Raw genomic sequence first — 22,483 nt, forward strand, 5'->3', positions numbered from 1 at the left:
AACTACTTCAAATCAGGTGAACCCTGGTGCTCTCGCCATCAATTTCCCAATAAACCAAAATCAGCACCTTCTGTGAATAGCTGTGCTGGAAGAAGCTAGCAGCAAGGAATGCTAAGTTGGACAAGGCTCTATTACATGCAAACAGTGCTTCCCTATTCAGATCGGCAACAAATGCCTCAAACATGAGAAAAATAATGGCCTCCTAGCATCCTCATCTGACTTTAATTTTTCTGAAAACCTCAGCAGCAATGAGGAAAGTGTGAGAGGGTGTAACAGTTACGTAATTCTCCGCTTGGCCCTAACCAAGTGGAATAAGTCATTTACATGAGCTAATTCAGAGGGATGGGCTCAGGGCCGCGAACACAACCAAAACAGACAAAGCACGCCGTGGCAAACCATTCCTGGGACAGACTGGCTGGGGGAAGAAGCTCAATGAAAAGACACACCTTTGACCAGAAAAAACTGATCACAGATTTTCAGTCAGGCTTTGGAGAAGTGTTAGTATTCATTTCGCCATAGATTTTGGTAACAATGTTGTTCTTGTGCTTTCAAACTTGACAGTCGTATTTGATACAGTGGATTAGGAGTTATAATCTCTCGCTTACAGCAGTGGGTGGGTGTGAGGGGCGTGGCTCCGGAAGGGTTCAAGTCCCGTTTGTCTGGGCGAACATTCTGTCGGGTTTAGTAGATCTGCGTCCTCGCAGGTCTTCCTTTTGGAGTTCATCAGGGCTCAATCATATGTCCCTGTGTTTTTCCTTCTCTGCCTGCTTCCTCTCTGCTCCATTTTTAGGTAGGATGGTATACACTTCCACTGTTACGTGGGCAATGTGGAAAGTTACCGGCCTCACCAGAAAAGACGCCTCTTCGGTCTGTTGTTTAATGGACCGGCTTGACGAGATTTGGGTTTGGAAGTCTTTAAATGTTTTGAGTTTCAACAAAAAGAAAACTGAGGTCATGGTTCTTGGCAGCGCCTCCATCTTTACCTCCCTTGATCTTAGTTCCCTTGCAGACTTTACAAAGGCAAGTATTACAAGTGATGTTTGTAATAGTTGTCTGTCTAAGTCTGTGTTCTCTAAGTCTTCTAGTAGTATTCCACTGATTTTAAATTTCACACAGTAACACAGTGCATTGTGACTCAGTGTAGAAGTTCTGTGTGCTCTCTTAGCAGTAGAATAGAACATTTTAAATGGTTTTTAATACTTAACTGAATGACATGAGTAGAGTAGTATGACTTGATTTCATTTTACAGATCTTGTTTGTTCATTGTGCATGCAGTTTTGTGGCGACTGTGATGTGTGTTGTGTGTTTCTTATGCCATATCCAAAGATAAATTACCATTTTATGTAAGTTTAATGGACAATAAAGGAGTCTAAAGTCTAAAGTTAATCCTTGAGCTGCAATCCACAAGACCTGCTACTAGAAAAGCAAAAGACAAGAGATGCATTGATGGATGGAAGGAAGAAAGGAAGTGAGGTGAAGACAAAACAAGCAAAAGTTCCAATTTCCAAATGCTTGTGGAAACGAAATGTTAAATTTACCAGTTTAACAAACAAGTCATCTTGTCATTATTAAATGATTGTTTAAAGAATTACAAAAAAAGTTATAACTATCCTTTATGAAGTTACCCTGAAAAATATTAAACTCTTAAACACCAGGTTTCATGCAAATGTACAAAATGTATTTGAATTAATGAGAAAAGAAAGAGAGATAGGTCCACCAAAGTTGCTGCAAATACTGTGCAAAATAATTTCTTTTATTTATATCACAAACTGTTTTAGAACATATAACATTCAAGTTGCGAAAATAAAGACAATTCACAAAATCCCTACACTTCAAATGCTATAAAACAACAGAAAAGAAGAATAATTATCTTCTAGGAAAAAGGTTTATTATGCTACCACACAGAAAAACTGTAGAACTCTATGAGACAATAAATGTGCTTCTCTTGTAAGTTTTCCTTTACAAAGAAAAGTCTAATCAGCTCTGATGAATCAGCACAAACAGAAACAACTTTCTGTCCTGCGGTGAGTCCGTAAGTTTAGATTCTGACATGAATCTAAAGGGTATTCAATGAGAGTCATCTGTGTCGTACATTGCTGTTGCAGGAAAAAATCTTTTCAGGCTGTTTATACCGACTTCACAGATGCAGCAATAAATTAACCCATGTAGGGAAATGTGTAATTTAAATTTATTCCTTCCTTCTTTATATAAAATTTGTGTTTATTGACACGCGACACCGAGTTGTTGTCTTAAGTGTGTGATACCGGAGCAGACTTGCAATGCTTTTATAAGTGTTGTCCGGAAACAGCAGTTTGAGAAGCACAAGTGTGCAAAATTTATTTATCTTCTCAGTTCTGGTCTCACTACATGTTATTCTTGGTGTCAAATTCATCCTCAGTAATGAAAATCTTCTTTACTTGTGTCTGCGTTCTTGTAACGATGCTACAAAATGTCCTGCACGGATCAACTCTCACTTAACATTTAGTTAGATTATGAAGTTAAAAAAAAAAAAAACAATATCAAAAATATGGAGCCATTTGAGAAAACTTAATATAGTCTACACCAATAGAAAACATATTACCCCTGCATCAGGAAAAGTGAGGTTTTCCCACAGGTATGGATACGGTTCTGATGACCTGGTTCTGGAAAACAAAACTCTTGATGCGTTCAAAGACCCAAAGGAAGATTAGGAGGATGCTGACATACTGGATCCAGGCAAATTTGATGGTTTCCCAAAAGCCGGGCCGATAGGTGGAGGGAGGCAGTTAAGGCGCAAATGCAGCTCAGTCAGCAGAATCTTTATTTGGCTTTTGATATGTTCTTCAGTCTAGACTCAGTGTTACTGATTCACCTGGTCAGTGAAGGTCAGAACAAGTTAATATTTACAAATATTTACATGTCTCATTAGCATTTTTAGGGAATATTAAACATGTTGCTTTTCCTTAACTGTGAAATGTGTTCATATCCAGTGCAAGTAAGTAAAAATAAATCAAAGGATGGAGATTTGCAGCTGTGTAACATTCTTTTTTTATTATTATTATTTCTGTTTTAAATGATTAAAGCTGGAGTTTCTTGATGAAAATAAACTGGGAATGCTTTTTGGAAATGGGACAGTCACTCGCCTAAACCTACTTGTTTGTCTAACGTAACATTTCATACTCCAAGTATAGAACCCACCTTAAAATAAGATATAGGCTCAATCCCGTCACTGTTCTTGTTAAAGGATATCTGATGATCTCCAAGGGATAACGGATTTCAGCATTCAGCTCAAAGGGGGAGCCATCAGCTCGACCCACAGTCCAGACCAGTACCGGACTGGACAGCACCGTCGATACTAAAGGTCAGAGAAAGCAGTGAAGAACAGGATACGTTTCAATCCCAGTGCGGAGAGACGGCAAGCAAACAAAACCACTCCCTTTGCTAACTTACAGTTTCTCTCCTGGTAGCTCCTCATGATGTTGATCAGGTCATATGAACTTGCAAAAAGGCTGGCGCCGTCGATCACTGAGACCTTCGCAACAAAACAGACGAGACTGGATGACACCTGAGAGCCTGATTCTGAAGAAATGCAGAATGTGGCTAATGCACTAAATATAAGCCAACCACATTTAATCTGAAAGGAGCTGGCACGTCTAAATCTGCCCCAGGGGTCCTGACTGGTGGCATAGTCAGTGAATTAGATGATATGACTCCTGAAATCATTCAGTGGTACAACGCTACATGACAGGCATTCTCTGACTTTCTAGCACAGTTTAAAGTGTCAGCAATGATTCTTTCCATACCAATCTATATTGTCTATTTAATTTTTTGATAAATTTCCAGCAAATAGTTTTTGTTTTTTCTGCTAATTTTTGGCTTTATGTTGTAACATAACCACTATGTTTTGTTTTTCTCAGCAAATATAATAAATGTTAAAAATGCCAAGCCGTCTAGTGGAACAGTTGTGGATTTCATTATAAATAAAAACATAAGAAAAAATGTCGAAGTTCCACTGTTAAAAAAACTGATGTTGGGTAAATCATGTTTGGGGCCAGGTGTGTGGGAATTAGAGATAAAAAGGGGGCGTGTGCGCCGGAAGGCGCGGCGCAATTTGTAAGAAAGACGCTCGTGTCGAACTGTGCAGCGGGAGTTTTGGCCTTATCCTTAGTGTCTGTTTAATCCAAAGAAAAGTAACAAAAAGATAAAACATCGATTAAGGTTCGATTAAGGTTCGTCCCAGCGCCACAGATCGGGCCCGGAAGCCTGGACCGGAGGGTGCACCGGGGAACGCCGCCCGGTGCAGAAGGACGACGACAGTCCATGGAGGAAACCACCGGGGGGAAAAGGGACGCTCCCGGTGAGATCTGGACTTTATTTTTCTTTTGGGGGGTTTTTTGGGTGGTACCACTCTTCTTTTTTCTCATCTTTTTTGGGGTTCTTTTTGACGTTTTGAATTTTTCTTCGGGAAGAAGACGGGGATTAATACGGAGCGACGCTTCCAGGTCGTGGTTGGATTTGAATGTATGGGACTCCTTTATGGACAAAAAGATAAAAAAGGAACAGGACTTTTGGGATTTTCTATTTTTTTTAAGTGTGGTTTGTGAATCGGCCTGACAAGGCAAATCAGACTCTTGATATTTTGGGGGTTTTGATGTTGATTTAGGTTGATTGACTATTCAAATTTTGGGTTTCTGAATAAATTATTTCTGGTGCAAACCTTTAATTCATACTGAGTGGGTGAACATTTGTTTTTTATCAAAACTGATTCTGGTAACACTTTTAACCTTTACCTGGAACAAGATCCCCCTTGTGTGTTTCTTTGTGAGTTCTGCTTTAATCAAGCCGGAATATTACAAAATGGTGGCCCGTACGGGGACCAGGATATAATATAATTTTAGGTTTGGTGTTACATTAAGGGATACAGATAAAGAGAATCCTGTGGTAGACAATTTCATTTGCTTGTTGTTTGTTTGGAGTTTTTCTTTTCAAAAATGGATAACATAATTTCTGATACACAACATGATGAGGAAAGAGACCCTGCTCAGGATGAAGAAGAAACAGAAGCAGGTCGTGTAGATCAGGAAGAGGAAGGTAGCTACAGAGAGGGGGACGCCTGGGTTACAAGGAGGAATCCTGTAGGTGAAATAACTTCTCTGCTTAGCTCCCTTTATGTGTCAGATAATGAAGTTGAAGAAAATGAGGAGGTTGAGGAAGAATATCTCCCTGCGTCAGAGGTTGATGATGTTAGGAATGATTTAACTAACATGGGAGATAGGCTTTCTTCACTGGAACAAGATTTCCGGGCCTCTATAGACAGTGCTTTGAATAGAGAGCAAAACATTAGATTGTACATTGATAGGAATGTTGAGGCCATGGAACAACACATGAACGCAGCCTTTAAGGAATTTGAAACTAAGGTAGTGGACTGTTTGCTGCGACGAGATGAGAAGTGGAGGGCTGAGATAGAGAAGTTGAAGCGCGCTAGATTCTCTACAGCTATCCTTTCCTCAGATAGGGTCAGACCAAGTCTACCTGTGCCGTCTGAACATCTTTATTCCACCATGAGGCCCACTTTCCCTACACCTTCATCTCCACCTTTTGCCCTACCGCCACAAGAAGTACCACAAGATAGTTTTGGTTTCTCAGACCCTCAAAGGGCTGTTCACATCGGTCCAGGGTTGGGTTCAGTCCGGCCCTCAACAATCTGTGGGATGGAAAACATTCCAGCATTGACCTCCCACCTGACCATTCCCTCGGCAAGCAGAACACCTGTGATGTATTCTAAACCCCCTGTGCACCTGGAGTTCCCGACATTTGAGGGTGCAGGAGAAGTTTCTGATGTCTTAAATTTTATCGATCAGTGTGAAACCTTTCTATCAGTAAGACCTCTGATTGATTCTGAATTATTGGGAGCTCTAACAGCCGTCTTAAAAGGCTCTGCTCGGAGTTGGTGGAGTGTGGCAAAAAACAAAATACACAACTGGCTTGAATTTAAAAATGCTTTTTGTGCTGCCTTTCTACCTCCAGATTATCTTTCGGAGGTGGAAGAGAAGTTGAGGGACATGGTCCAGTTGCCAGAGCAATGTCTGAGAGACTTTGCCTTGAGTATCAAGCACTGTGTCTAAGATGGAAAGAAGCCAGACATCAGTGAAGCAGAGTTGGTGAGGAGGATTTTGAACAACTGTAATCCGAAGATAGCCGGCTGTCTGCGTGGTACAGTCACCTCCATGGATCAACTAATAAAGGTGGGATCCCAGGTTGAAAAAGACTGTGCTGGTGTTAAAGTCTACTGGGGGAAAGTGGATCAGCACAAAGCCAAAGGGAAAGCCCCAGCAAGAGGACAATCCAAGGTGAACCCAGAAGACCTGCAGACTCTGTATCTGTTGTTCAGCGAGGCCCTGTATCTTCCCTCCTTCATGTACCCGTAGAGGTGCGCGACAAGATGTATGATGCTGTACTGGATACAGCCTGCACCTATTCCCTGATGAGAAATAGTCAGTGGAAGAGAATTGCTCGAGAAGGTGAAGTTTGAAACCAGCTGACAACCAGAGGTTTGCACTGGCCAATGGCAAAACCTATAGTGCTTTAGGAAAAACAACTGTCATTTATTGTTGGCATGGGATGATGTGGTCTTTAGAAACTTTTGTGGTGGAGGATAGTAACCTCACCTTTCCCATCATCCTTGGTCTCGATTTTTTAACCAAAACCTCTGCTATTATCAACCTAGGTGACCAGACCTATGGAGTAAAAGGACCAAAAGGTTACACCTTTTATCCTTTTTCAACTTCAGCAACTGCTGCATCTCCTATGAATGCTAGTATTTCTTCACTTAATCTGATCCTGGCTCTGCCCAAGGAAGAGGACAAAGTATCAAACATAGAGTCATTTCCCAGGGGACACAACATCCACCCCAAGTCCAGAAGCTTTTGAATGCCTGGCCATCCGTGTGCTCTGATACATTGGGTAGAACATCTGTGGAAGAACACAGAATAATGACCACTGATGAAATACCCATTCGATGCAGAGCTTACCGGGTGTCTCCTTTCAAGCGGCAAATAATAAAAGAACAGATTGACGCAATGCTTAAAGACGATATTATAGAACCATCACAGTCATGGGGGTCTCCTGTTGTCCTTGTTCCCAAACCAGACAAATCTTTCCGATTTTGTGTGGACTATAGAGCTTTGAACGCCAAGACTCTCCAAGATGCTTATCCCATGCCCATCATCCATGAGTTGTTGGAGTCCATGACTGGAGCAAACACTTTCAGTACTCTAGATTTGAAGTCTGGATACTGGCAGATGACAGTGGAGGAGGACAGCAAAGCAAAAACTGCTGTTATTACTCCATTTGGACTTTACCAATTTAAGTGCATGCCGTTTGGACTGAAAAATGCTGGAGCGTCTTTTCAGCGTTTAATGGAGAAGGTTTTAGGAGAGCTACGGGGAAAGATCTGCTGTGTGTACATTGATGATGTGATCGTTTTCTCAACCTCTCCTGAGCAACACCTCAAGGACCTGGATACAGTTTTTGCAAGGCTTCATCATGCAAATTTGTCCCTCAACCTTAAAAAATGCAACTTTTTCCAACAAGAACTCAGATTTCTGGGACACATTGTATCGTCAGAAGGGGTTCAAGTGGATCCAGAGAAAACCCATGCCATTACGGTTTATCCAACCCCTACTAACCAGAAAAGTCTTCAGAGATTTCTTGGAATGGTTGGATGGTACCACAAGTTCATATCACATTTTGCAGAAATGGCTACACCGCTGTATCAACTGCTCAAAAAAGATGCAAGGTGGGAGTGGACAGTGGACTGCCAACATGCTTTCATGACGCTGAAGAAAGCTTTGGTGGAATCACCAATACTAGGACAGCCAGATTTTGAGTCACCATTTGAAATTCATACCGATGCCAGTGATGTTTGGCCTGGGGGCTGTTCTGGTCCAACCAACCACTGGTGGAGACAAGGTTATTGCTTTTGCTTCCAGATCATTAAAGGGCGCAGAGCAAAACTACTCCACTTCAGAGAAAGAATGTTTGGCAGTGGTTTGGGCAGTAGAAAAGTGGAGACACTTTGTCGAAGGAACAAAGTTTACCATTTACACTGACCATGCTGCTTTAACCTGGGCATTCAATTGCCCCAAATCCAGCTCTAGATTAACACGCTGGGTGCTAAGGTTGCAGGATTTCAGTTTTGAAATACGATATAGAAAAGGAATGCACAATGTAGTGCCTGATGCGCTGTCCCGAGCGATGCCGGCTGACCCGAGTGGTTTAGCACATGTGGCTCTGAATTCTGCTACAGCCATGTTAGGGTTACCACTATCATTAGCAGAAGTCAATGAAGCTCAGGAAAAAGACTCAGACCTATTGGAGCTGGTTCAGGATCCAAGATACCAGAGATCTGATAAGATTAATTTCTGCAAAGTTCATAATCTCTGGTATAGGAAAACCCCAGTAAAAGATGGTATAAAATACCAGTTGGTGGTTCCCAAGTCTTTAATTCTTCAGTTTCTCCAATACTTCCATGATCGTCCCTTAAGTGGACATCTGGGCAGGCTAAAGACACTCCTCCGGTTGTTGGAGGTGGCATGGTGGCCAACAGTCCGTAAGGATGTGTGGACTCATGTAAAAAACTGTGCAGTTTGTCAGAAATATAAATCAGACAATCAAGCTCCAGCTGGTTTTCTGCAACCCACTCCTCTAACTGAACCCTGGGCAAAACTTGGGTGGACTTGATGGGACCGTTTCCTCGCAGTAAAAAGGGAAATGTTTTCCTTTTTGTAGTGATTGACTATTTCACTAAGTGGGTGGAAATGTTTCCTGTTAGAGACAGCAAGACACAGAGACTCATCTCTATCCTAAGGGAGGAGATATTCACTCGTTTTGGAGTTCCACAAAGTCTTGTCTCAGATCGGGGTCCCCAATTTACCAGTCAAGAAATGGCCAGATTTTGCTCTGCGTGGGGGTAAAGCACCATTTTACCACCAGCTATCATCCCCAAGCTAACTTGACTGAACGGGCTAATCGAACTATCAAAACAATGATAGCCTCATTTGTTGGACAGCATCACCATCTATGGGACCAACATATATGGGAGTTCCGTTTTGCCATCAATGGGGCTCAACATGAAACCACGGGACGAGCCCCTGCGGAGCTAATGTTGGGACGTCAACTTCAAGGACCATTGGAGAGAATGATATCCAAGCCTCCTTCACCTCAGCAAACCGAATACAAAGTGTTGGAACGACATAATGAGATGAAGGAAGAAGTCAAAAGGAAAGTTGGGATAAGCCAAACCCGACAAGCCAAATATTATAATGCCCGGAGGAGAGGTGTACAGTTCCGGTCGGGAGATTTGGTCTGGGTAAGGTCTCATCCTCTTTCCAAAGCCATAGATAGTTTTTCCTCAAAGCTAGCGCCAAAGTGGTCAGGGCCAGCTATAGTGAGGAAACAGTTAGGCCCAGTAAACTATCAGCTTCAGTGGAAGGACCAGGACAAAGGAACAGATACAGTTAATGTGGTTAACTTAAAGCCCTATTTTGGAGTTCAATCTCCTGTGCCTCCGGCTGGGGGGGGGGGATTGGCTCCCCGACGGGGAGCCAATCCCCGACATCTCATTACATCGACATCTCATTATGTCGTTCCAACACTTTGTATTCGGTTTGCTGAGGTGAAGGAGGCTTGGATATCATTCTCTCCAATGGTCCTTGAAGTTGACGTCCCAACATTAGCTCCGCAGGGGCTCGTCCCGTGGTTTCATGTTTCATGTTGGCTCCCCGTCGGGGATTGGCTCCCCGACGGGGAGCCAATCCCCCCCCCCAGCCGGAGGCACAGGAGATTGAACTCCAAAATAGGGCTTTAAGTTAACCACATTAACTGTATCTGTTCCTTTGTCCTGGTCCTTCCACTGAAGCTGATAGTTTACTGGGCCTAACTGTTTCCTCACTATAGCTGGCCCTGACCACTTTGGCGCTAGCTTTGAGGAAAAACTATCTATGGCTTTGGAAAGAGGATGAGACCTTACCCAGACCAAATCTCCCGACCGGAACTGTACACCTCTCCTCCGGGCATTATAATATTTGGCTTGTCGGGTTTGGCTTATCCCAACTTTCCTTTTGACTTCTTCCTTCATCTCATTATGTCGTTCCAACACTTTGTATTCGGTTTGCTGAGGTGAAGGAGGCTTGGATATCATTCTCTCCAATGGTCCTTGAAGTTGACGTCCCAACATTAGCTCCGCAGGGGCTCGTCCCGTGGTTTCATGTTGAGCACCATTGATGGCAAAACGGAACTCCCATATATGTTGATCCCATAGATGGTGATGCTGTCCAACAAATGAGGCTATCATTGTTTTGATAGTTTGATTAGCCCGTTCAGTCAAATTAGATTGGGGATGATAGCTGGTGGTAAAATGGTGCTTTGCCCCCCATGCCGAGCAAAACCTGGTCATTTCTTGACTGGTAAATTGGGGACTAGTCAAGAATCTGACACAAGACTTTGTGGAACTCCAAAACGTGTAAATATCTCCTCCCTTAGTATAGTGGTGAGTATCCCCGCCTGTCACGCGGGAGACCGGGGTTCAATTCCCCGACGGGGAGCCAATCCCCCCCCCCAGCCGGAGGCACAGGAGATTGAACTCCAAAATAGGGCTTTAAGTTAACCACATTAACTGTATCTGTTCCTTTGTCCTGGTCCTTCCACTGAAGCTGATAGTTTACTGGGCCTAACTGTTTCCTCACTATAGCTGGCCCTGACCACTTTGGCGCTAGCTTTGAGGAAAAACTATCTATGGCTTTGGAAAGAGGATGAGACCTTACCCAGACCAAATCTCCCGACCGGAACTGTACACCTCTCCTCCGGGCATTATAAGATTTGGCGTGTCGGGTTTGGCTTATCCCAACTTTCCTTTTGACTTCCTTCATCTCATTATGTCGTTCCAACACTTTGTATTCGGTTTGCTGAGGTGAAGGAGGCTTGGATATCATTCTCTCCAATGGTCCTTGAAGTTGACGTCCCAACATTAGCTCCGCAGGGGCTCGTCCCGTGGTTTCATGTTGAGCCCCATTGATGGCAAAACGGAACTCCCATATATGTTGGTCCCATAGATGGTGATGCTGTCCAACAAATGAGGCTATCATTGTTTTGATAGTTCGATTAGCCCGTTCAGTCAAGTTAGCTTGGGGATGATAGCTGGTGGTAAAATGGTGCTTTACCCCCCACGCAGAGCAAAATCTGGCCATTTCTTGACTGGTAAATTGGGGACCCCGATCTGAGACAAGACTTTGTGGAACTCCAAAACGAGTGAATATCTCCTCCCTTAGGATAGAGATGAGTCTCTGTGTCTTACTGTGCAGCGGGAGTTTTGGCCTTATCCTTAGTGTCTGTTTAATCCAAAGAAAAGTAACAAAAAGATAAAACATCGATTAAGGTTCGATTAAGGTTCGTCCCAGCGCCACAGATCGGGCCCGGAAGCCTGGACCGGAGGGTGCACCGAGGGAACGCCGCCCGGTGCAGAAGGACGACGACAGTCCATGGAGGAAACCACCGGGGGGGAAAAGGGACGCTCCCGGTGAGATCTGGACTTTATTTTTCTTTTGGGGGGTTTTTTGGGTGGTACCACTCTTCTTTTTTCTCATCTTTTTGGGGTTTTTTGACGTTTTGAATTTTTCTTCGGGAAGAAGACGGGGATTAATACGGAGCGACGCTTCCAGGTCGTGGTTGGATTTGAATGTATGGGACTCCTTTATGGACAAAAAGATAAAAAAGGAACAGGACTTTTGGGATTTTCTATTTTTTTTAAGTGTGGTTTGTGAATCGGCCTGACAAGGCAAATCAGACTCTTGATATTTTGGGGGGTTTTGATGTTGATTTAGGTTGATTGACTATTCAAATTTTGGGTTTCTGAATAAATTATTTCTGGTGCAAACCTTTAATTTCATACTGAGTGGGTGAACATTTGTTTTTTATCAAACTGATTCTGGTAACACTTTTAACCTTTACCTGGAACAAGATCCCCCTTGTGTGTTTCTTTGTGAGTTCTGCTTTAATCAAGCCGGAATATTACAATGTGAGATGTAGAATCTGAAAGTTTGTCTCTAAAACACAAACTGTTTTATTCAAGGTGCTAGCATCCCAGGAGTGTGCAAGCACACACGCGTGTGCGCACGCTCTCTTACGTTGTAAATCTTGTGGAGCCCTCGGTGAGGCAGAGGAATCCTCTGCTGCAGCCTCAGGTCTCCACTGATGAACATCTTCGCTCCGGGCACCGGAGACGAGTGTTGCACAAACGCAAGGCTCTGCATCACTACAGTGGACTTCCGCTGGAGAAGAAAAGGGATAATATAAGAATAATCTCTGCTGCATCCTTATTTTTATTTTTTTGGGTGGATGGTTTACTATTATTTACTACATATTAGGTAAAAAGATGTAATTTACGTACAAAGAGCTGGTAGCTGAAGGTGAGCAGCAGCTGAATACTGTATACGTGTTCATCAGATTTCAGAGGAAGCTGCAGCTGAAATGACAAAAGGTCCAACTTTCCATCTTGGTTCTGGTCCTCTTCTCTCACCTGTGATGTAGATCCATAAAGAAATAGAAGAAATAGGGTTTGTCTAAGTATGTTACAGTTTCCTAACCTGAACACGATAAGATGGAGACTGAACAAGGCATGTCGTTTTAAACACCGACTGATGTCAAGAAGGGCAACAGATGAGCCAATTGTTTCAAAGAAAAACATAAAGTGTTGATTTATATTCTGCACAGAGCACTAGAAGATGACTGGAATAGAGTTATTTCCTCTCAAGAAACCTTGTCTGTCTGGAAAGTCTGAAAAAGAAAGTCTCTCTGGACATGCCGTGTAGATAGTAAACATCTCTCCTTCTTCAAGAAAGTGGGCTAACTCGGTTTTTTATAGAAACACGCCAGTGAATAAAGAAAACATCATCCAAAAGCAGCTTTGGTCAATGGTCCAAAAGCAAAATGGTGAACTCATCAGATCTAGATCTAAACCTGTCCTGAGAGGAAACTAAGTAGTGATGGAGCAACACGGCCAGATGGTGCAAAAGGAGCATTAAAAAACAAAGGCAGACACTCACATTATTGAAGCTTTGCATGTGGTTGATGCCTTTCTCTTTTGAGGTCATAAAATTGCTACTAAACTTCAGTGTACAACAGAAACATTGCGCAGGAAAAGATCACACTGCATCCTTTATAAAAGCTGTTAAAGTTGTGATATCACCAGTAAAGCAACCCAGCGTTTTGTTCTTACAGAGACAGCGGGAATCCTTAAGTTGGTCCCAAGCATGTTGTTGAGATGAGGAAACGTGCTCCAGGCAACGTAGTCTCCTTGTAAACTGGTGGCTGCGAACAGCAGCGTTTGGTACTGGAATCTCACCACTGGCTGTTCTTCATAAGTTTTTCTCTTAATCCAGAAACCTGAAGCAGAAACGACAGCTCAGAACTGAAAATGCATTGTCCATCTGTACATTTCACTACAGTTTCAACATTTATTTCATAATAATATTTCAGAATTTGCCCTTCATATGCACACTCTAAAAGATCCTCAGAAGACGCAGTCAGCACATTCACCAAGTTATGTCCAAGACTTTTCAATAAACAGATGAAACCGACATTTAATTGGTATTTATAATTGGTTTAATAGTCACTCTGAGGCACGAAATAAAAAAACTTGACCTAAAACTCTACAAATTGCAGAGTGTTATCATTCATTAAACAAAAGTTAAGAAAAAATGGGCAAACTGCAAGAAAAAACCCGAGCGCATCTCATGATGCCACACTTCCAGCCATCTAATGCTCACATTGTTGCAGTAAAATGTTGGTATGCTCTTATTTAACTCTTCTCCAATTCACTGAGGTTTCTTTCACATTGTCTGAACTTTGACTAGGCCTCTAGAAATGTCTTGATCTCATTTTACAGCGATTGTGTCGTGGATTTGCTCCTGTTTTTAGTTGAATTGTTCTCAGTTTACCGAGATTTAGCCATCGTCACATTTGACCACTGAGGTGATTGTTCTGGTGTGCTGTGCTAGTTTTCATTTTTGCCAAAAACCTCTAGTTTGTTGAAGCAGTCTTGAAGTAGTCACATGCAACTTTGCAAATCCATGTGATGCTCCTTTATAATAGGGGTTTGCAACTCCAGTTCTCGACCTAAACCATTTATTTTGTATTTTTTATCCTTGTTCCCAGCAGTTATGACAGAGTATTATCGGCGAATAACACATAGGGACAGGAGCAACATAAAAAAAAAACACCACTGTACCTTGGCTTCTGTAAGCGACCAGCAGAGGCGCGATGTATGTGAGGCACAGAACGACCACCAGGAACAGGGTGGCCTTGGTACAAACGCTGGTTCGGTACCGGACCAGAGCCGGGTGAGAGTACGCTTCATAGAAAGCCATCGGCGATGCTAAAGCTAAAGAAGATGCTAACCGAGTGTGACCTAAAGTGAGCAAACGTTCACACGAAACAAATGGAGGTGAGTAGCATTCTTCCCCTGTTAGGTAATGTCCATCTATCTGTCTGGAGCGTCGACAAAATGTCGTAATGTTGACAAAATGTGGCGTTTGCGGACGCTAGCTATGCTAGCTTTCTGTTAGCGTATTAGCGGCCACCGCGCCACGTCCAGCGTCAAACGGTTTCCATGGCTGCCACCTTCAGCAGTCAGGCTGCGTTCAAGTACCGTTGGAGTTTATTCTAAAATCGTCTTGAGAGTAAAACTTTACCATAGGATGTTATTTTATTTATATATTTATGTATTGCTCTTTATCTTCTTATAATCTCTACAAATTTAAGTTTTTTTATTTTTCTCCATGTTTGATTTTTGTTTTGTCGGTTTGTTTTTGTCAACATTGCATGGCGTTGCAGCTGTAGGCAAACGGTCCAGTCAGTGGGTCTGGTTGCCCTACATTGTCGGGGAAGATTTGCTTCCAAAGCTGGAACATTTGATTTATTCGACTAATTCCTTCGTCACGAGAAACCATATCAGATTCGTTACACGGAGAGTGACGCTTCAAATGCGTCTTTTGACTCATTCAGATTAGAAACGACGACCCAAAAATCCTAAAACTAACAACAACCTCAGAAAATCTGAGTTCCAACAGATTTTGGTACTCGCTAAAGAAAGGCCTGCATGGCCTTAATACTTTGTCTGGCTTCTCTCTTTTTTTGGCATGAATTTGTAGATTCACAGTCGGATTGAAAATCGCCATTTTCTGCTGTAGTTTTTCCTTCCGCTCAACTTTCAAGAAATACGCTTTGACACACAGACAGTTCTGGTCAAACCCTCAAGTCAGCAGACTTCCCTGCATGTTTGCATGCATTTCATGCATATATGAGATGGACGCACACACAGACTGTCTGAGAGTGCGCCTGAACGCGGCAGCGCTCTGTCAGACGGTGACGTCACCCTGTGTCTGACGGGCGGCTGAAAGGCAAAGACTTCTTGTTGACGTTTTTTGTTTTGATCGCGTTTGTTTGGATGTTTTCATTTTTATCATTGTCACTGTTGTTATTTTTCGGACGTTTCAGCAGCATTCTCGGCGGATCCAGAAGCTCGCGCCGTCACGCCTCAGTGCGGGGATCCTGCAAAGATGAAATGGATGTTTAAAGAGGACCATTCCCTCGGTAAAAAGAGAAAGAAAAAAAAAAGAAAAAGGGATTGGATTGTGTTGTCACGCATCGTGATTCCTTCTTTCGTTTCTGTTTCTCAGTTCCCCGCATTCATATTTTATTTTTATTTTTTCTGATTTCCCCTCATTGGCGCATTAATGCACGTTTGTTTGTTTGTTTTTTCCCCCTCTGCTACCTGCAGATGAATGCTGAAAATCAATAATGGCTTGGGCTGTAGCAACCTATGATAACGCGCCTTTGCTGCAGGAAGGAGGCTCAGAAAACAAACGAACCAGCTGACTGCACCTTCAAATATTATCTCGTGTGCACGTCGTGATTTTATTCCTATTTTCAAGTCTAACGACTGAAGTTGGCCAGTTGAAATTGCATCGACCTGCTCCCAGACGCCGGGATCTGTGTTTTACACCCATTTGACCACCTGCTGTGATTTCTGTGACAAATTATTGAACTTCCACATATGACTAACAACGTTCCTGAGCTCAGCTTTTATTTTGAAACTCTCTTTAGATAACCTCCAAGCTCCTTTCTTTAGAGGAGCATCCCAAATTAGAACCTCTATGTAGGCTAATGAAGGCCTAAATGAGTCGTCCACATTTCACCACCTTCCTGACCTTTGATCATTTTCTGCCTGCTGTGGCAGCTTCTGGGCTCCGTGACAGCCCTGGGTACGCCCGATGAAAGGCTCCAGATTCAGAAAATATTGTACTTATGTGCATGAGCAAGCGTCAGCTTATCTCTCCGCTTGTTGTCTTGTGCTTTGTGGCACAAGGATCCCAAGAGGCCTCGCTCATCCCTTTAATCTCTGACTTCCTGTTTGTTTGCTGTCTCTCTCCCCCAGAGCACCGATGTGTGGAGTCGGCCAAAATACGCAACAAATACCCGGACAGAGTACCGGTGAGTGGAGGGGGAGGGAAGGCGCTCTTTGATTTTAAGGCCGCCGTGGTTCAGAAGAAGTGACAGAGAGTCGACGAATAAAAGCAGAGGCAGGGGATAGGCAGCTATTTATCACTTCTTTTCTTATGTAACGGTGTGGCCGTGTCAGTCTGCATTATTCCACAAATATTATGGATAAGATATTTATCTTATCTTATCTTATCTTATCTTATCTTATCTTATCTTATCTTATCTTATCTTGTCTTGTCTTGTCTAGGACACAAAGAAATATGATTTGCATCACTTAACATGACTTACTGTTGCTTTCTTTCAATTTGGCCCCTTGTATATGGCCTAAATGGGTTAGGGTGCCAAGTCCAGTGCGAGGGTTTGAGGGCAGGCCTTCATCTGGCCGCCGGTCGTGTTTTTGAGTTAAAAAAATGTTTAAAGCTGACAGGAAATTTGAAAACATCACCTGATATTTATGCTTTATTGGAAGACTGGAAGATTACTTCATAAACGTCAACAAAAAAGTCTTAAAAAACAGGCAATAATTTAAAAAAGAACTAAGATTAGTTAACAATACCAAGCCTGGTGGGGGCACAAGTGAAGCCTGGTGGCCCGCCAGGCTTATAATACACTGAGGGAAAACCTCAAACTAGTTTTTAGATGATGCGATGGTCACTAAGTTAACATTTCCTGATTTATGAGTTTTTTTTCTAAAGAACAGCTCAACTTATTTGTACTCTCAATGGCAGGGGTCCCCAAAGTGGGCCCTGGAGGGCCGGCATCCTGCATGTTTTATTCTCTCCTTGATGATAGTGACAACCTTTTCAGAATGTCAGTGCTCTTCTTGGGGCTCTAAAGATCCATCATGTGATCCAGGCGCGTTAAACCGGGGAGGGAACTAAAAGATGCAGGACGCCGGCCCTCGAGGACCCACTTTGGGGACCCCTGCTCTCTGGCTTATGAAAATCAAATTTTGTTGCATTGCTGCACATCTCATCCGATTTGCAAAAATGTATTTTATTGTAATATTAATATCAGCATGTGACACAGTGCAAATACACATTTATATTATCCCACCGGTTGGATTTACTCAGAAAATGTAATAATTATTCCCACTAAGTGACAAAGTCTCATCACCTTCATCTATCGTGATTTATTGCTCTGGATCGTCTTCTGTTGGGCCGCAGGGTGACTGTGAGATGAGCCGCACGGCGTTTGCCGCTCGCGACTCTTTGACTCATCAGACTGACGGCGGTGCAAAAAGATAGGCGTGGTACCGGCCGTAAAGCAGACACAGCTCTTCCGGCGGGATCCAGAGGTGTTTCCACCTCGATCCCTTCAGTGTGACACGGATCTGTCCCAGTATCTCCTCCCTACCTGGAGAGTCTCCCAGCATGACTCAGCAGAGTTTCAGCTCAGAGCGCTCGCCTTGCTTAAAACAAATGTACATGTGACAAGCAAGAACATTTGATAGATGTTGAATTGTGGCACCTTTTGGTTTCCGTCCTGCTCTATTCTGGAAAAGTCTCTCACTTATTCGCTGCAGCTAAATTAATCTCTTACCAACTTTGCATCGTGCTGCACAGATAAAACTCTGCATATCTAAACACGGGCGCTGTTATGTCTTCCTGACGACTTCAACGCAGTTGTTCCTGGTTCGATTCCTGGCTTCAGCCACTTGCTGCACGTCAGGCCCCCGTTTAACAAAGGTCGTCAGTGTCATAAAGATCGCTAAAAAAGGAGATGTTTGACCAAATCTTAGCAGGTTTATTTTGCATGCCGGATATATATGAACCTGCATCAATTACAAAAAATAAATAAATTCTAAAATTTTGTGCATAATTCTGCTATGGAAAAAGAATATTCCAATTTAATCAGAAAATATTTAAAAGGCTGCAGCATTTATGGTGATTGTATGCTTTGTAATATCATCAGCCAATCTTCAAATATCACCTTCAACAAAGCGCCCTGCCTCTTAGTGTTATTGTATTTTAATTAGACGTTATACTCAAACATTAAAGAAAATCCACTTCAGTTTTTCTGTGCATTGAATTAGACTTTAATTAAGTGACTTTTGTCCCAAATTCTTCTGTCTCAGATTCTGTCAGTACGGATTGGGGAAAGTTTGTTTGCTTCTTTTACAACAGATCAAGGATCCGCCAAACAGCCGCTGTGACGCAAAACGTTGGCCACATGAAAAGACTGCACATGTCCCATTGATGAAAAATATTCAGGCGCCTTCAGGCGTTGTTGATCTTGGCCCAGCTTTTAAGCCTCCTTGATGTCATTTTAGGAGGAGCAAAGACAAACAAGGTCAATGCATGTATCATTCCAGTTTGCACAGGGATCAAATGGTGACGCTTGGCTCAGGGCCCAACGGTGGCATTTGATCCAGGAACTTTGACTGACAGCCACCAGAACAAACAGTTTACATAAGCAGACAAATAAAAAGCCTTCTGAATAAACAGCATAATCGTCTTGTTGGAGCGCGCGTCTGACCTCTCAGGGCGGCTTGCTGTCTGGCCCCCCAGGTGATCGTGGAGAAGGTCTCCGGCTCTCAGATAGTCGACATCGATAAGAGGAAGTACCTGGTGCCTTCGGACATCACGGTGGCCCAGTTCATGTGGATCATCAGGAAACGCATCCAGCTGCCTTCGGAGAAAGCCATCTTCCTCTTTGTGGACAAAACTGTCCCCCAGTCCAGGTGAGAGCCACACAGGTGACCCCACAGCGGGTAAACACGAGAACAGGTGCTGCAGACTGAGGATGGAGTGAGTCCCGGTGATGCGGTCGTGTTATTTCTAGTGGACAGTAACGAGGTGACGTAATTAAAGCCGGTTTTAACGTATTCTGGGTGTGAAAATCAACTCGCAGATCCTTTAAGGTTACTAATTATGCAAACTGAGTGCTAAACTAGTGAAAGGTTTTCTTTTGCGGATGCAAGTTCATTTGCAAGTTTATCCACTCGCAAACACTCGTATTTGCCGAGTGTTTATCCACCCATCTAACAATAGAGCTGGAAGTTTCCAACAATCCCCTGTTTTTTTTGCGTGAGGATTAGGCCCCACCTTTGGGTTCAGTTTGTTTAATCCCTAACTAACTCCGTTTTGAAATGTGTAATGTTTGTCATTTCACCTCTTTAAACATCATCACAACCAGATGTTTACTTAAAAGCTGTACTAAAACACACATCAGCTTTTATTTATTTTGTTTTTGTATTGATTTTTGCGACATTAGATCTGATTAATCTTTACCTGTTTAGAGTTAGAATTAGCACATTTATTTTTGTTTGGTTAAATGCTTGAGAACTTGTTGGTACAATCCAGATGTTTACGTGCGTCACCGCAGTGTTTCTGAAGGTTGTGTGTTAAACTACGTGAGGCTGTTCAAAGGTCTTTCAAGCCTTTGGCCCATTTCTCCTGGGAGAACTGGTGGAGCTCAATGAGATTTACAAGCCCCCCCTTTTTTTTTTACACAGATTTTAATTTTTGGTCATTTGCAAAGTTTTCACTTTTTTTGGAATAACTTCCTTATGGAGTGGTCTTTCGTGCCATGACTGTCTTCTACCTCTTCTTTTGCACGGCGTGACGGCGCTCGACTTAAACGTTAGGAAATCAATGTTTCTAAAGCCAGGTCGTTATCATCTGGGCTTTTTCGCACTGCTTACAGGGATACTAATATTGACGTATGTAAACTGAATGTAGAAAGAAACTCTTTAAAACAATTAGTTTTTATTATTTTGGTATTTAGCAAAATTTGAAGGATCTGATATCAGACCATAAACCATAAAGGTAGCATTTTCTTTTTAATTCTTGCTGAATTTTTGGTAGTTGTCACTTGTTGTAGCATTGCTACAAGTGACAAAATCCACCATAAGTCTAGAAAGTTGCCATCGTGAGATTGTTTCCAATCCAGTCTACTTCCCATAATGACTCTCTTTCCTCAGATGAAGCATAAATAAAACAAACCCACGACCTCCATGAAACCTGTCCCGTTTACATCAGTTCTTGATCAGAGTTTCAGAGCCTGAACCTGCAGCAGTGTGCGCCTTCAGACTGGAGGCGCGACCTCGGGTCATGTTTCTGTTTTGTGCCGCAGTCTGACGATGGGCCAGCTGTACGACAAGGAGAAGGACGAGGACGGCTTCCTGTACGTGGCGTACAGCGGAGAAAACACGTTCGGTTGACGCCTCAACGAGCCTCCAGCCTTCTCCCTCATGCACACACACACGCACACACACACACACACACGCACACACACACACACACACACACACACACACACACACACACACACACACACACACATGGAGAGGGGCCTGACAGCAACACGGCCCTTCACTTGTGATATTCCAGTAACGCCCACACACTTCAGTTGTCAATACTGAAATACGTACATTTATTGGGTTAAAAAGCAAAATGCTCCATTGTTTTGGGTCTAGTTTGGATGATTAGACACACAGAGAAAATACTCGACTGTTAAGGACAGACAAATCTGAAACACTGCCGTTAAATCCGACACACACGTCACAGACACACCTGCGTGAGACTAAAAGAGGAAAAATAGTAGATAAACCCAGGAAAGCCACCTTCATCCTCCCTCCCGTCTCTGTTGCTGTTTTGTGTGCATCCAAAGCAAGAAAGCAACTGTGACCTTTAAAGGTCAAGCTCGGCTTGACGGCCGGCGAGTGAAACGGGCTTCAGTGCTTCCCAGGTTTAGATTTGCACATTGCGGTCACCAATCTGGATCCAGAGCGCATGAGGATTTAAACTTTACTTGAAGCCAACTGTGATATTTATCTGCTGGCAGGAAGAAGGCGTATTATTCTGCAGAACCTCAGTCATGTAAGAGGCGACAGAGAAGCGAAGAGACAGAAATAGTGGTAAATGCTCCTTTTATTAGGTTCGCTGCTGTTCCCTTTTTGGAATCTTTCTGCACCGTTGATTATGAATCCATAATTTATTTGGACGAAATTTAATGAAGTGTCTCAGAATATGTAGGATAAAAAAAATTGGAAGACTCAGATTCGCTTTCAATTTTATTTTATTATTATTTTTGCATGCATCAGTCTGACAGAAGTTTGTTTTTCGCAGCTAGTATTTGTTAGGTACTTTTAAGTTATTATAGGTACATTCACTCTAACAACACAAAGTTTATTTTTTCTTTGTGGCACTTTGGTTTCAAAGTATCCAGATGTGAAAATAAAGAGATTTGATGAAACCTGTTTTCGCTGAACACTAAAACTGTTGGCCAAGAGTTTAAAAGGATTCATCATCACGGTGATTATCGAAATAGTTTTGTGAATTTAATGCTTTCTGTCGGGATGATTTTAACGAATTAAAACAGATCACTGACTGGCCACCAGAAAAGTTGATTGGCTTTATATTTATGTAAATTGCAGCAATTATATGTATTCATTTTTTTTTTCTCCTTGGATTTCTACACTTCAGTTAGTGAAGAGTAAACTATATGCTAACAATGACATATCTTCAAATTAGTTCTTATTTTTGAACTAAATAAGAACTGCTTGGCAGGAAGCACCCAGAGAGATTCTGGGACATTTTAATGGGACGTGTGAGTCATAAAAAAATGGGATTTGTCACAACACGTTGCTGATTTTTTTTAAATTAGAATTTACAGCAGAAATCAATCACTCAGTAACAGAGGAATAGTTTTTAATGATCTTGCTCACGTGGAGCATGGAGATATGATTTCTCTGGTTAATTTACCTCTCTTCTCTCAGACAACGTCAGCTGACATTTAGTTTGCTTTGGTGCTGGGAAATCCTGGCTGAGCCTCACAGAGACGAAACCGCCGCTCAAAAATACCGACGGAACGAGAAGGCGTGTTGCTCCTCCACCATCATCAGACACGCGCTGCACATGTGAAGGGATTTTCCACATTTGTAAAATGTATGTAGCCAGATGAAATGATCAATAAAGATAATAAGCTGACTTCAAAGTCCATC

General features: G+C 42.6%; 2 protein-coding genes across 3 annotated transcripts; one reads left to right on the plus strand and one right to left on the minus strand.

The window, feature by feature from the left end:
* Positions 1–1,732: 1,732 nt before the first annotated feature.
* tmem231 (transmembrane protein 231) lies at positions 1,733–14,647 on the minus strand. Of its 2 annotated transcripts, XM_055042039.1 has the most exons (8): positions 14,264–14,647; positions 13,253–13,419; positions 12,425–12,553; positions 12,162–12,305; positions 3,430–3,511; positions 3,229–3,334; positions 2,582–2,751; positions 1,733–2,454 (listed from the first exon to the last, which is right to left on the minus strand). In XM_055042039.1, the coding sequence occupies exons 1-7, from the start codon at positions 14,400–14,402 to the stop codon at positions 2,589–2,591; spliced, it is 930 nt and encodes a 309-aa protein (XP_054898014.1). In that variant the 5' UTR covers positions 14,403–14,647; the 3' UTR covers positions 1,733–2,454; positions 2,582–2,588. The 2 variants fall into 2 exon arrangements, with proteins under 2 accessions (XP_054898014.1, XP_054898004.1); XM_055042029.1 differs by having other exon boundaries at positions 1,733–2,751.
* A 749-nt stretch (positions 14,648–15,396) lies between these two features.
* gabarapl2 (GABA(A) receptor-associated protein like 2) lies at positions 15,397–22,469 on the plus strand. The gene is made up of 4 exons (XM_055032965.1): positions 15,397–15,627; positions 16,472–16,527; positions 19,047–19,219; positions 20,614–22,469. The coding sequence occupies exons 1-4, from the start codon at positions 15,594–15,596 to the stop codon at positions 20,699–20,701; spliced, it is 351 nt and encodes a 116-aa protein (XP_054888940.1). The 5' UTR covers positions 15,397–15,593; the 3' UTR covers positions 20,702–22,469.
* Positions 22,470–22,483: the final 14 nt, after the last annotated feature.

This window comes from Poeciliopsis prolifica, unplaced genomic scaffold, assembly GCF_027474105.1.
Source record: "Poeciliopsis prolifica strain line A6 unplaced genomic scaffold, Auburn_PproV2 SCAFFOLD001, whole genome shotgun sequence".
Classification (NCBI taxonomy): Eukaryota; Metazoa; Chordata; class Actinopteri; order Cyprinodontiformes; family Poeciliidae; genus Poeciliopsis; species Poeciliopsis prolifica.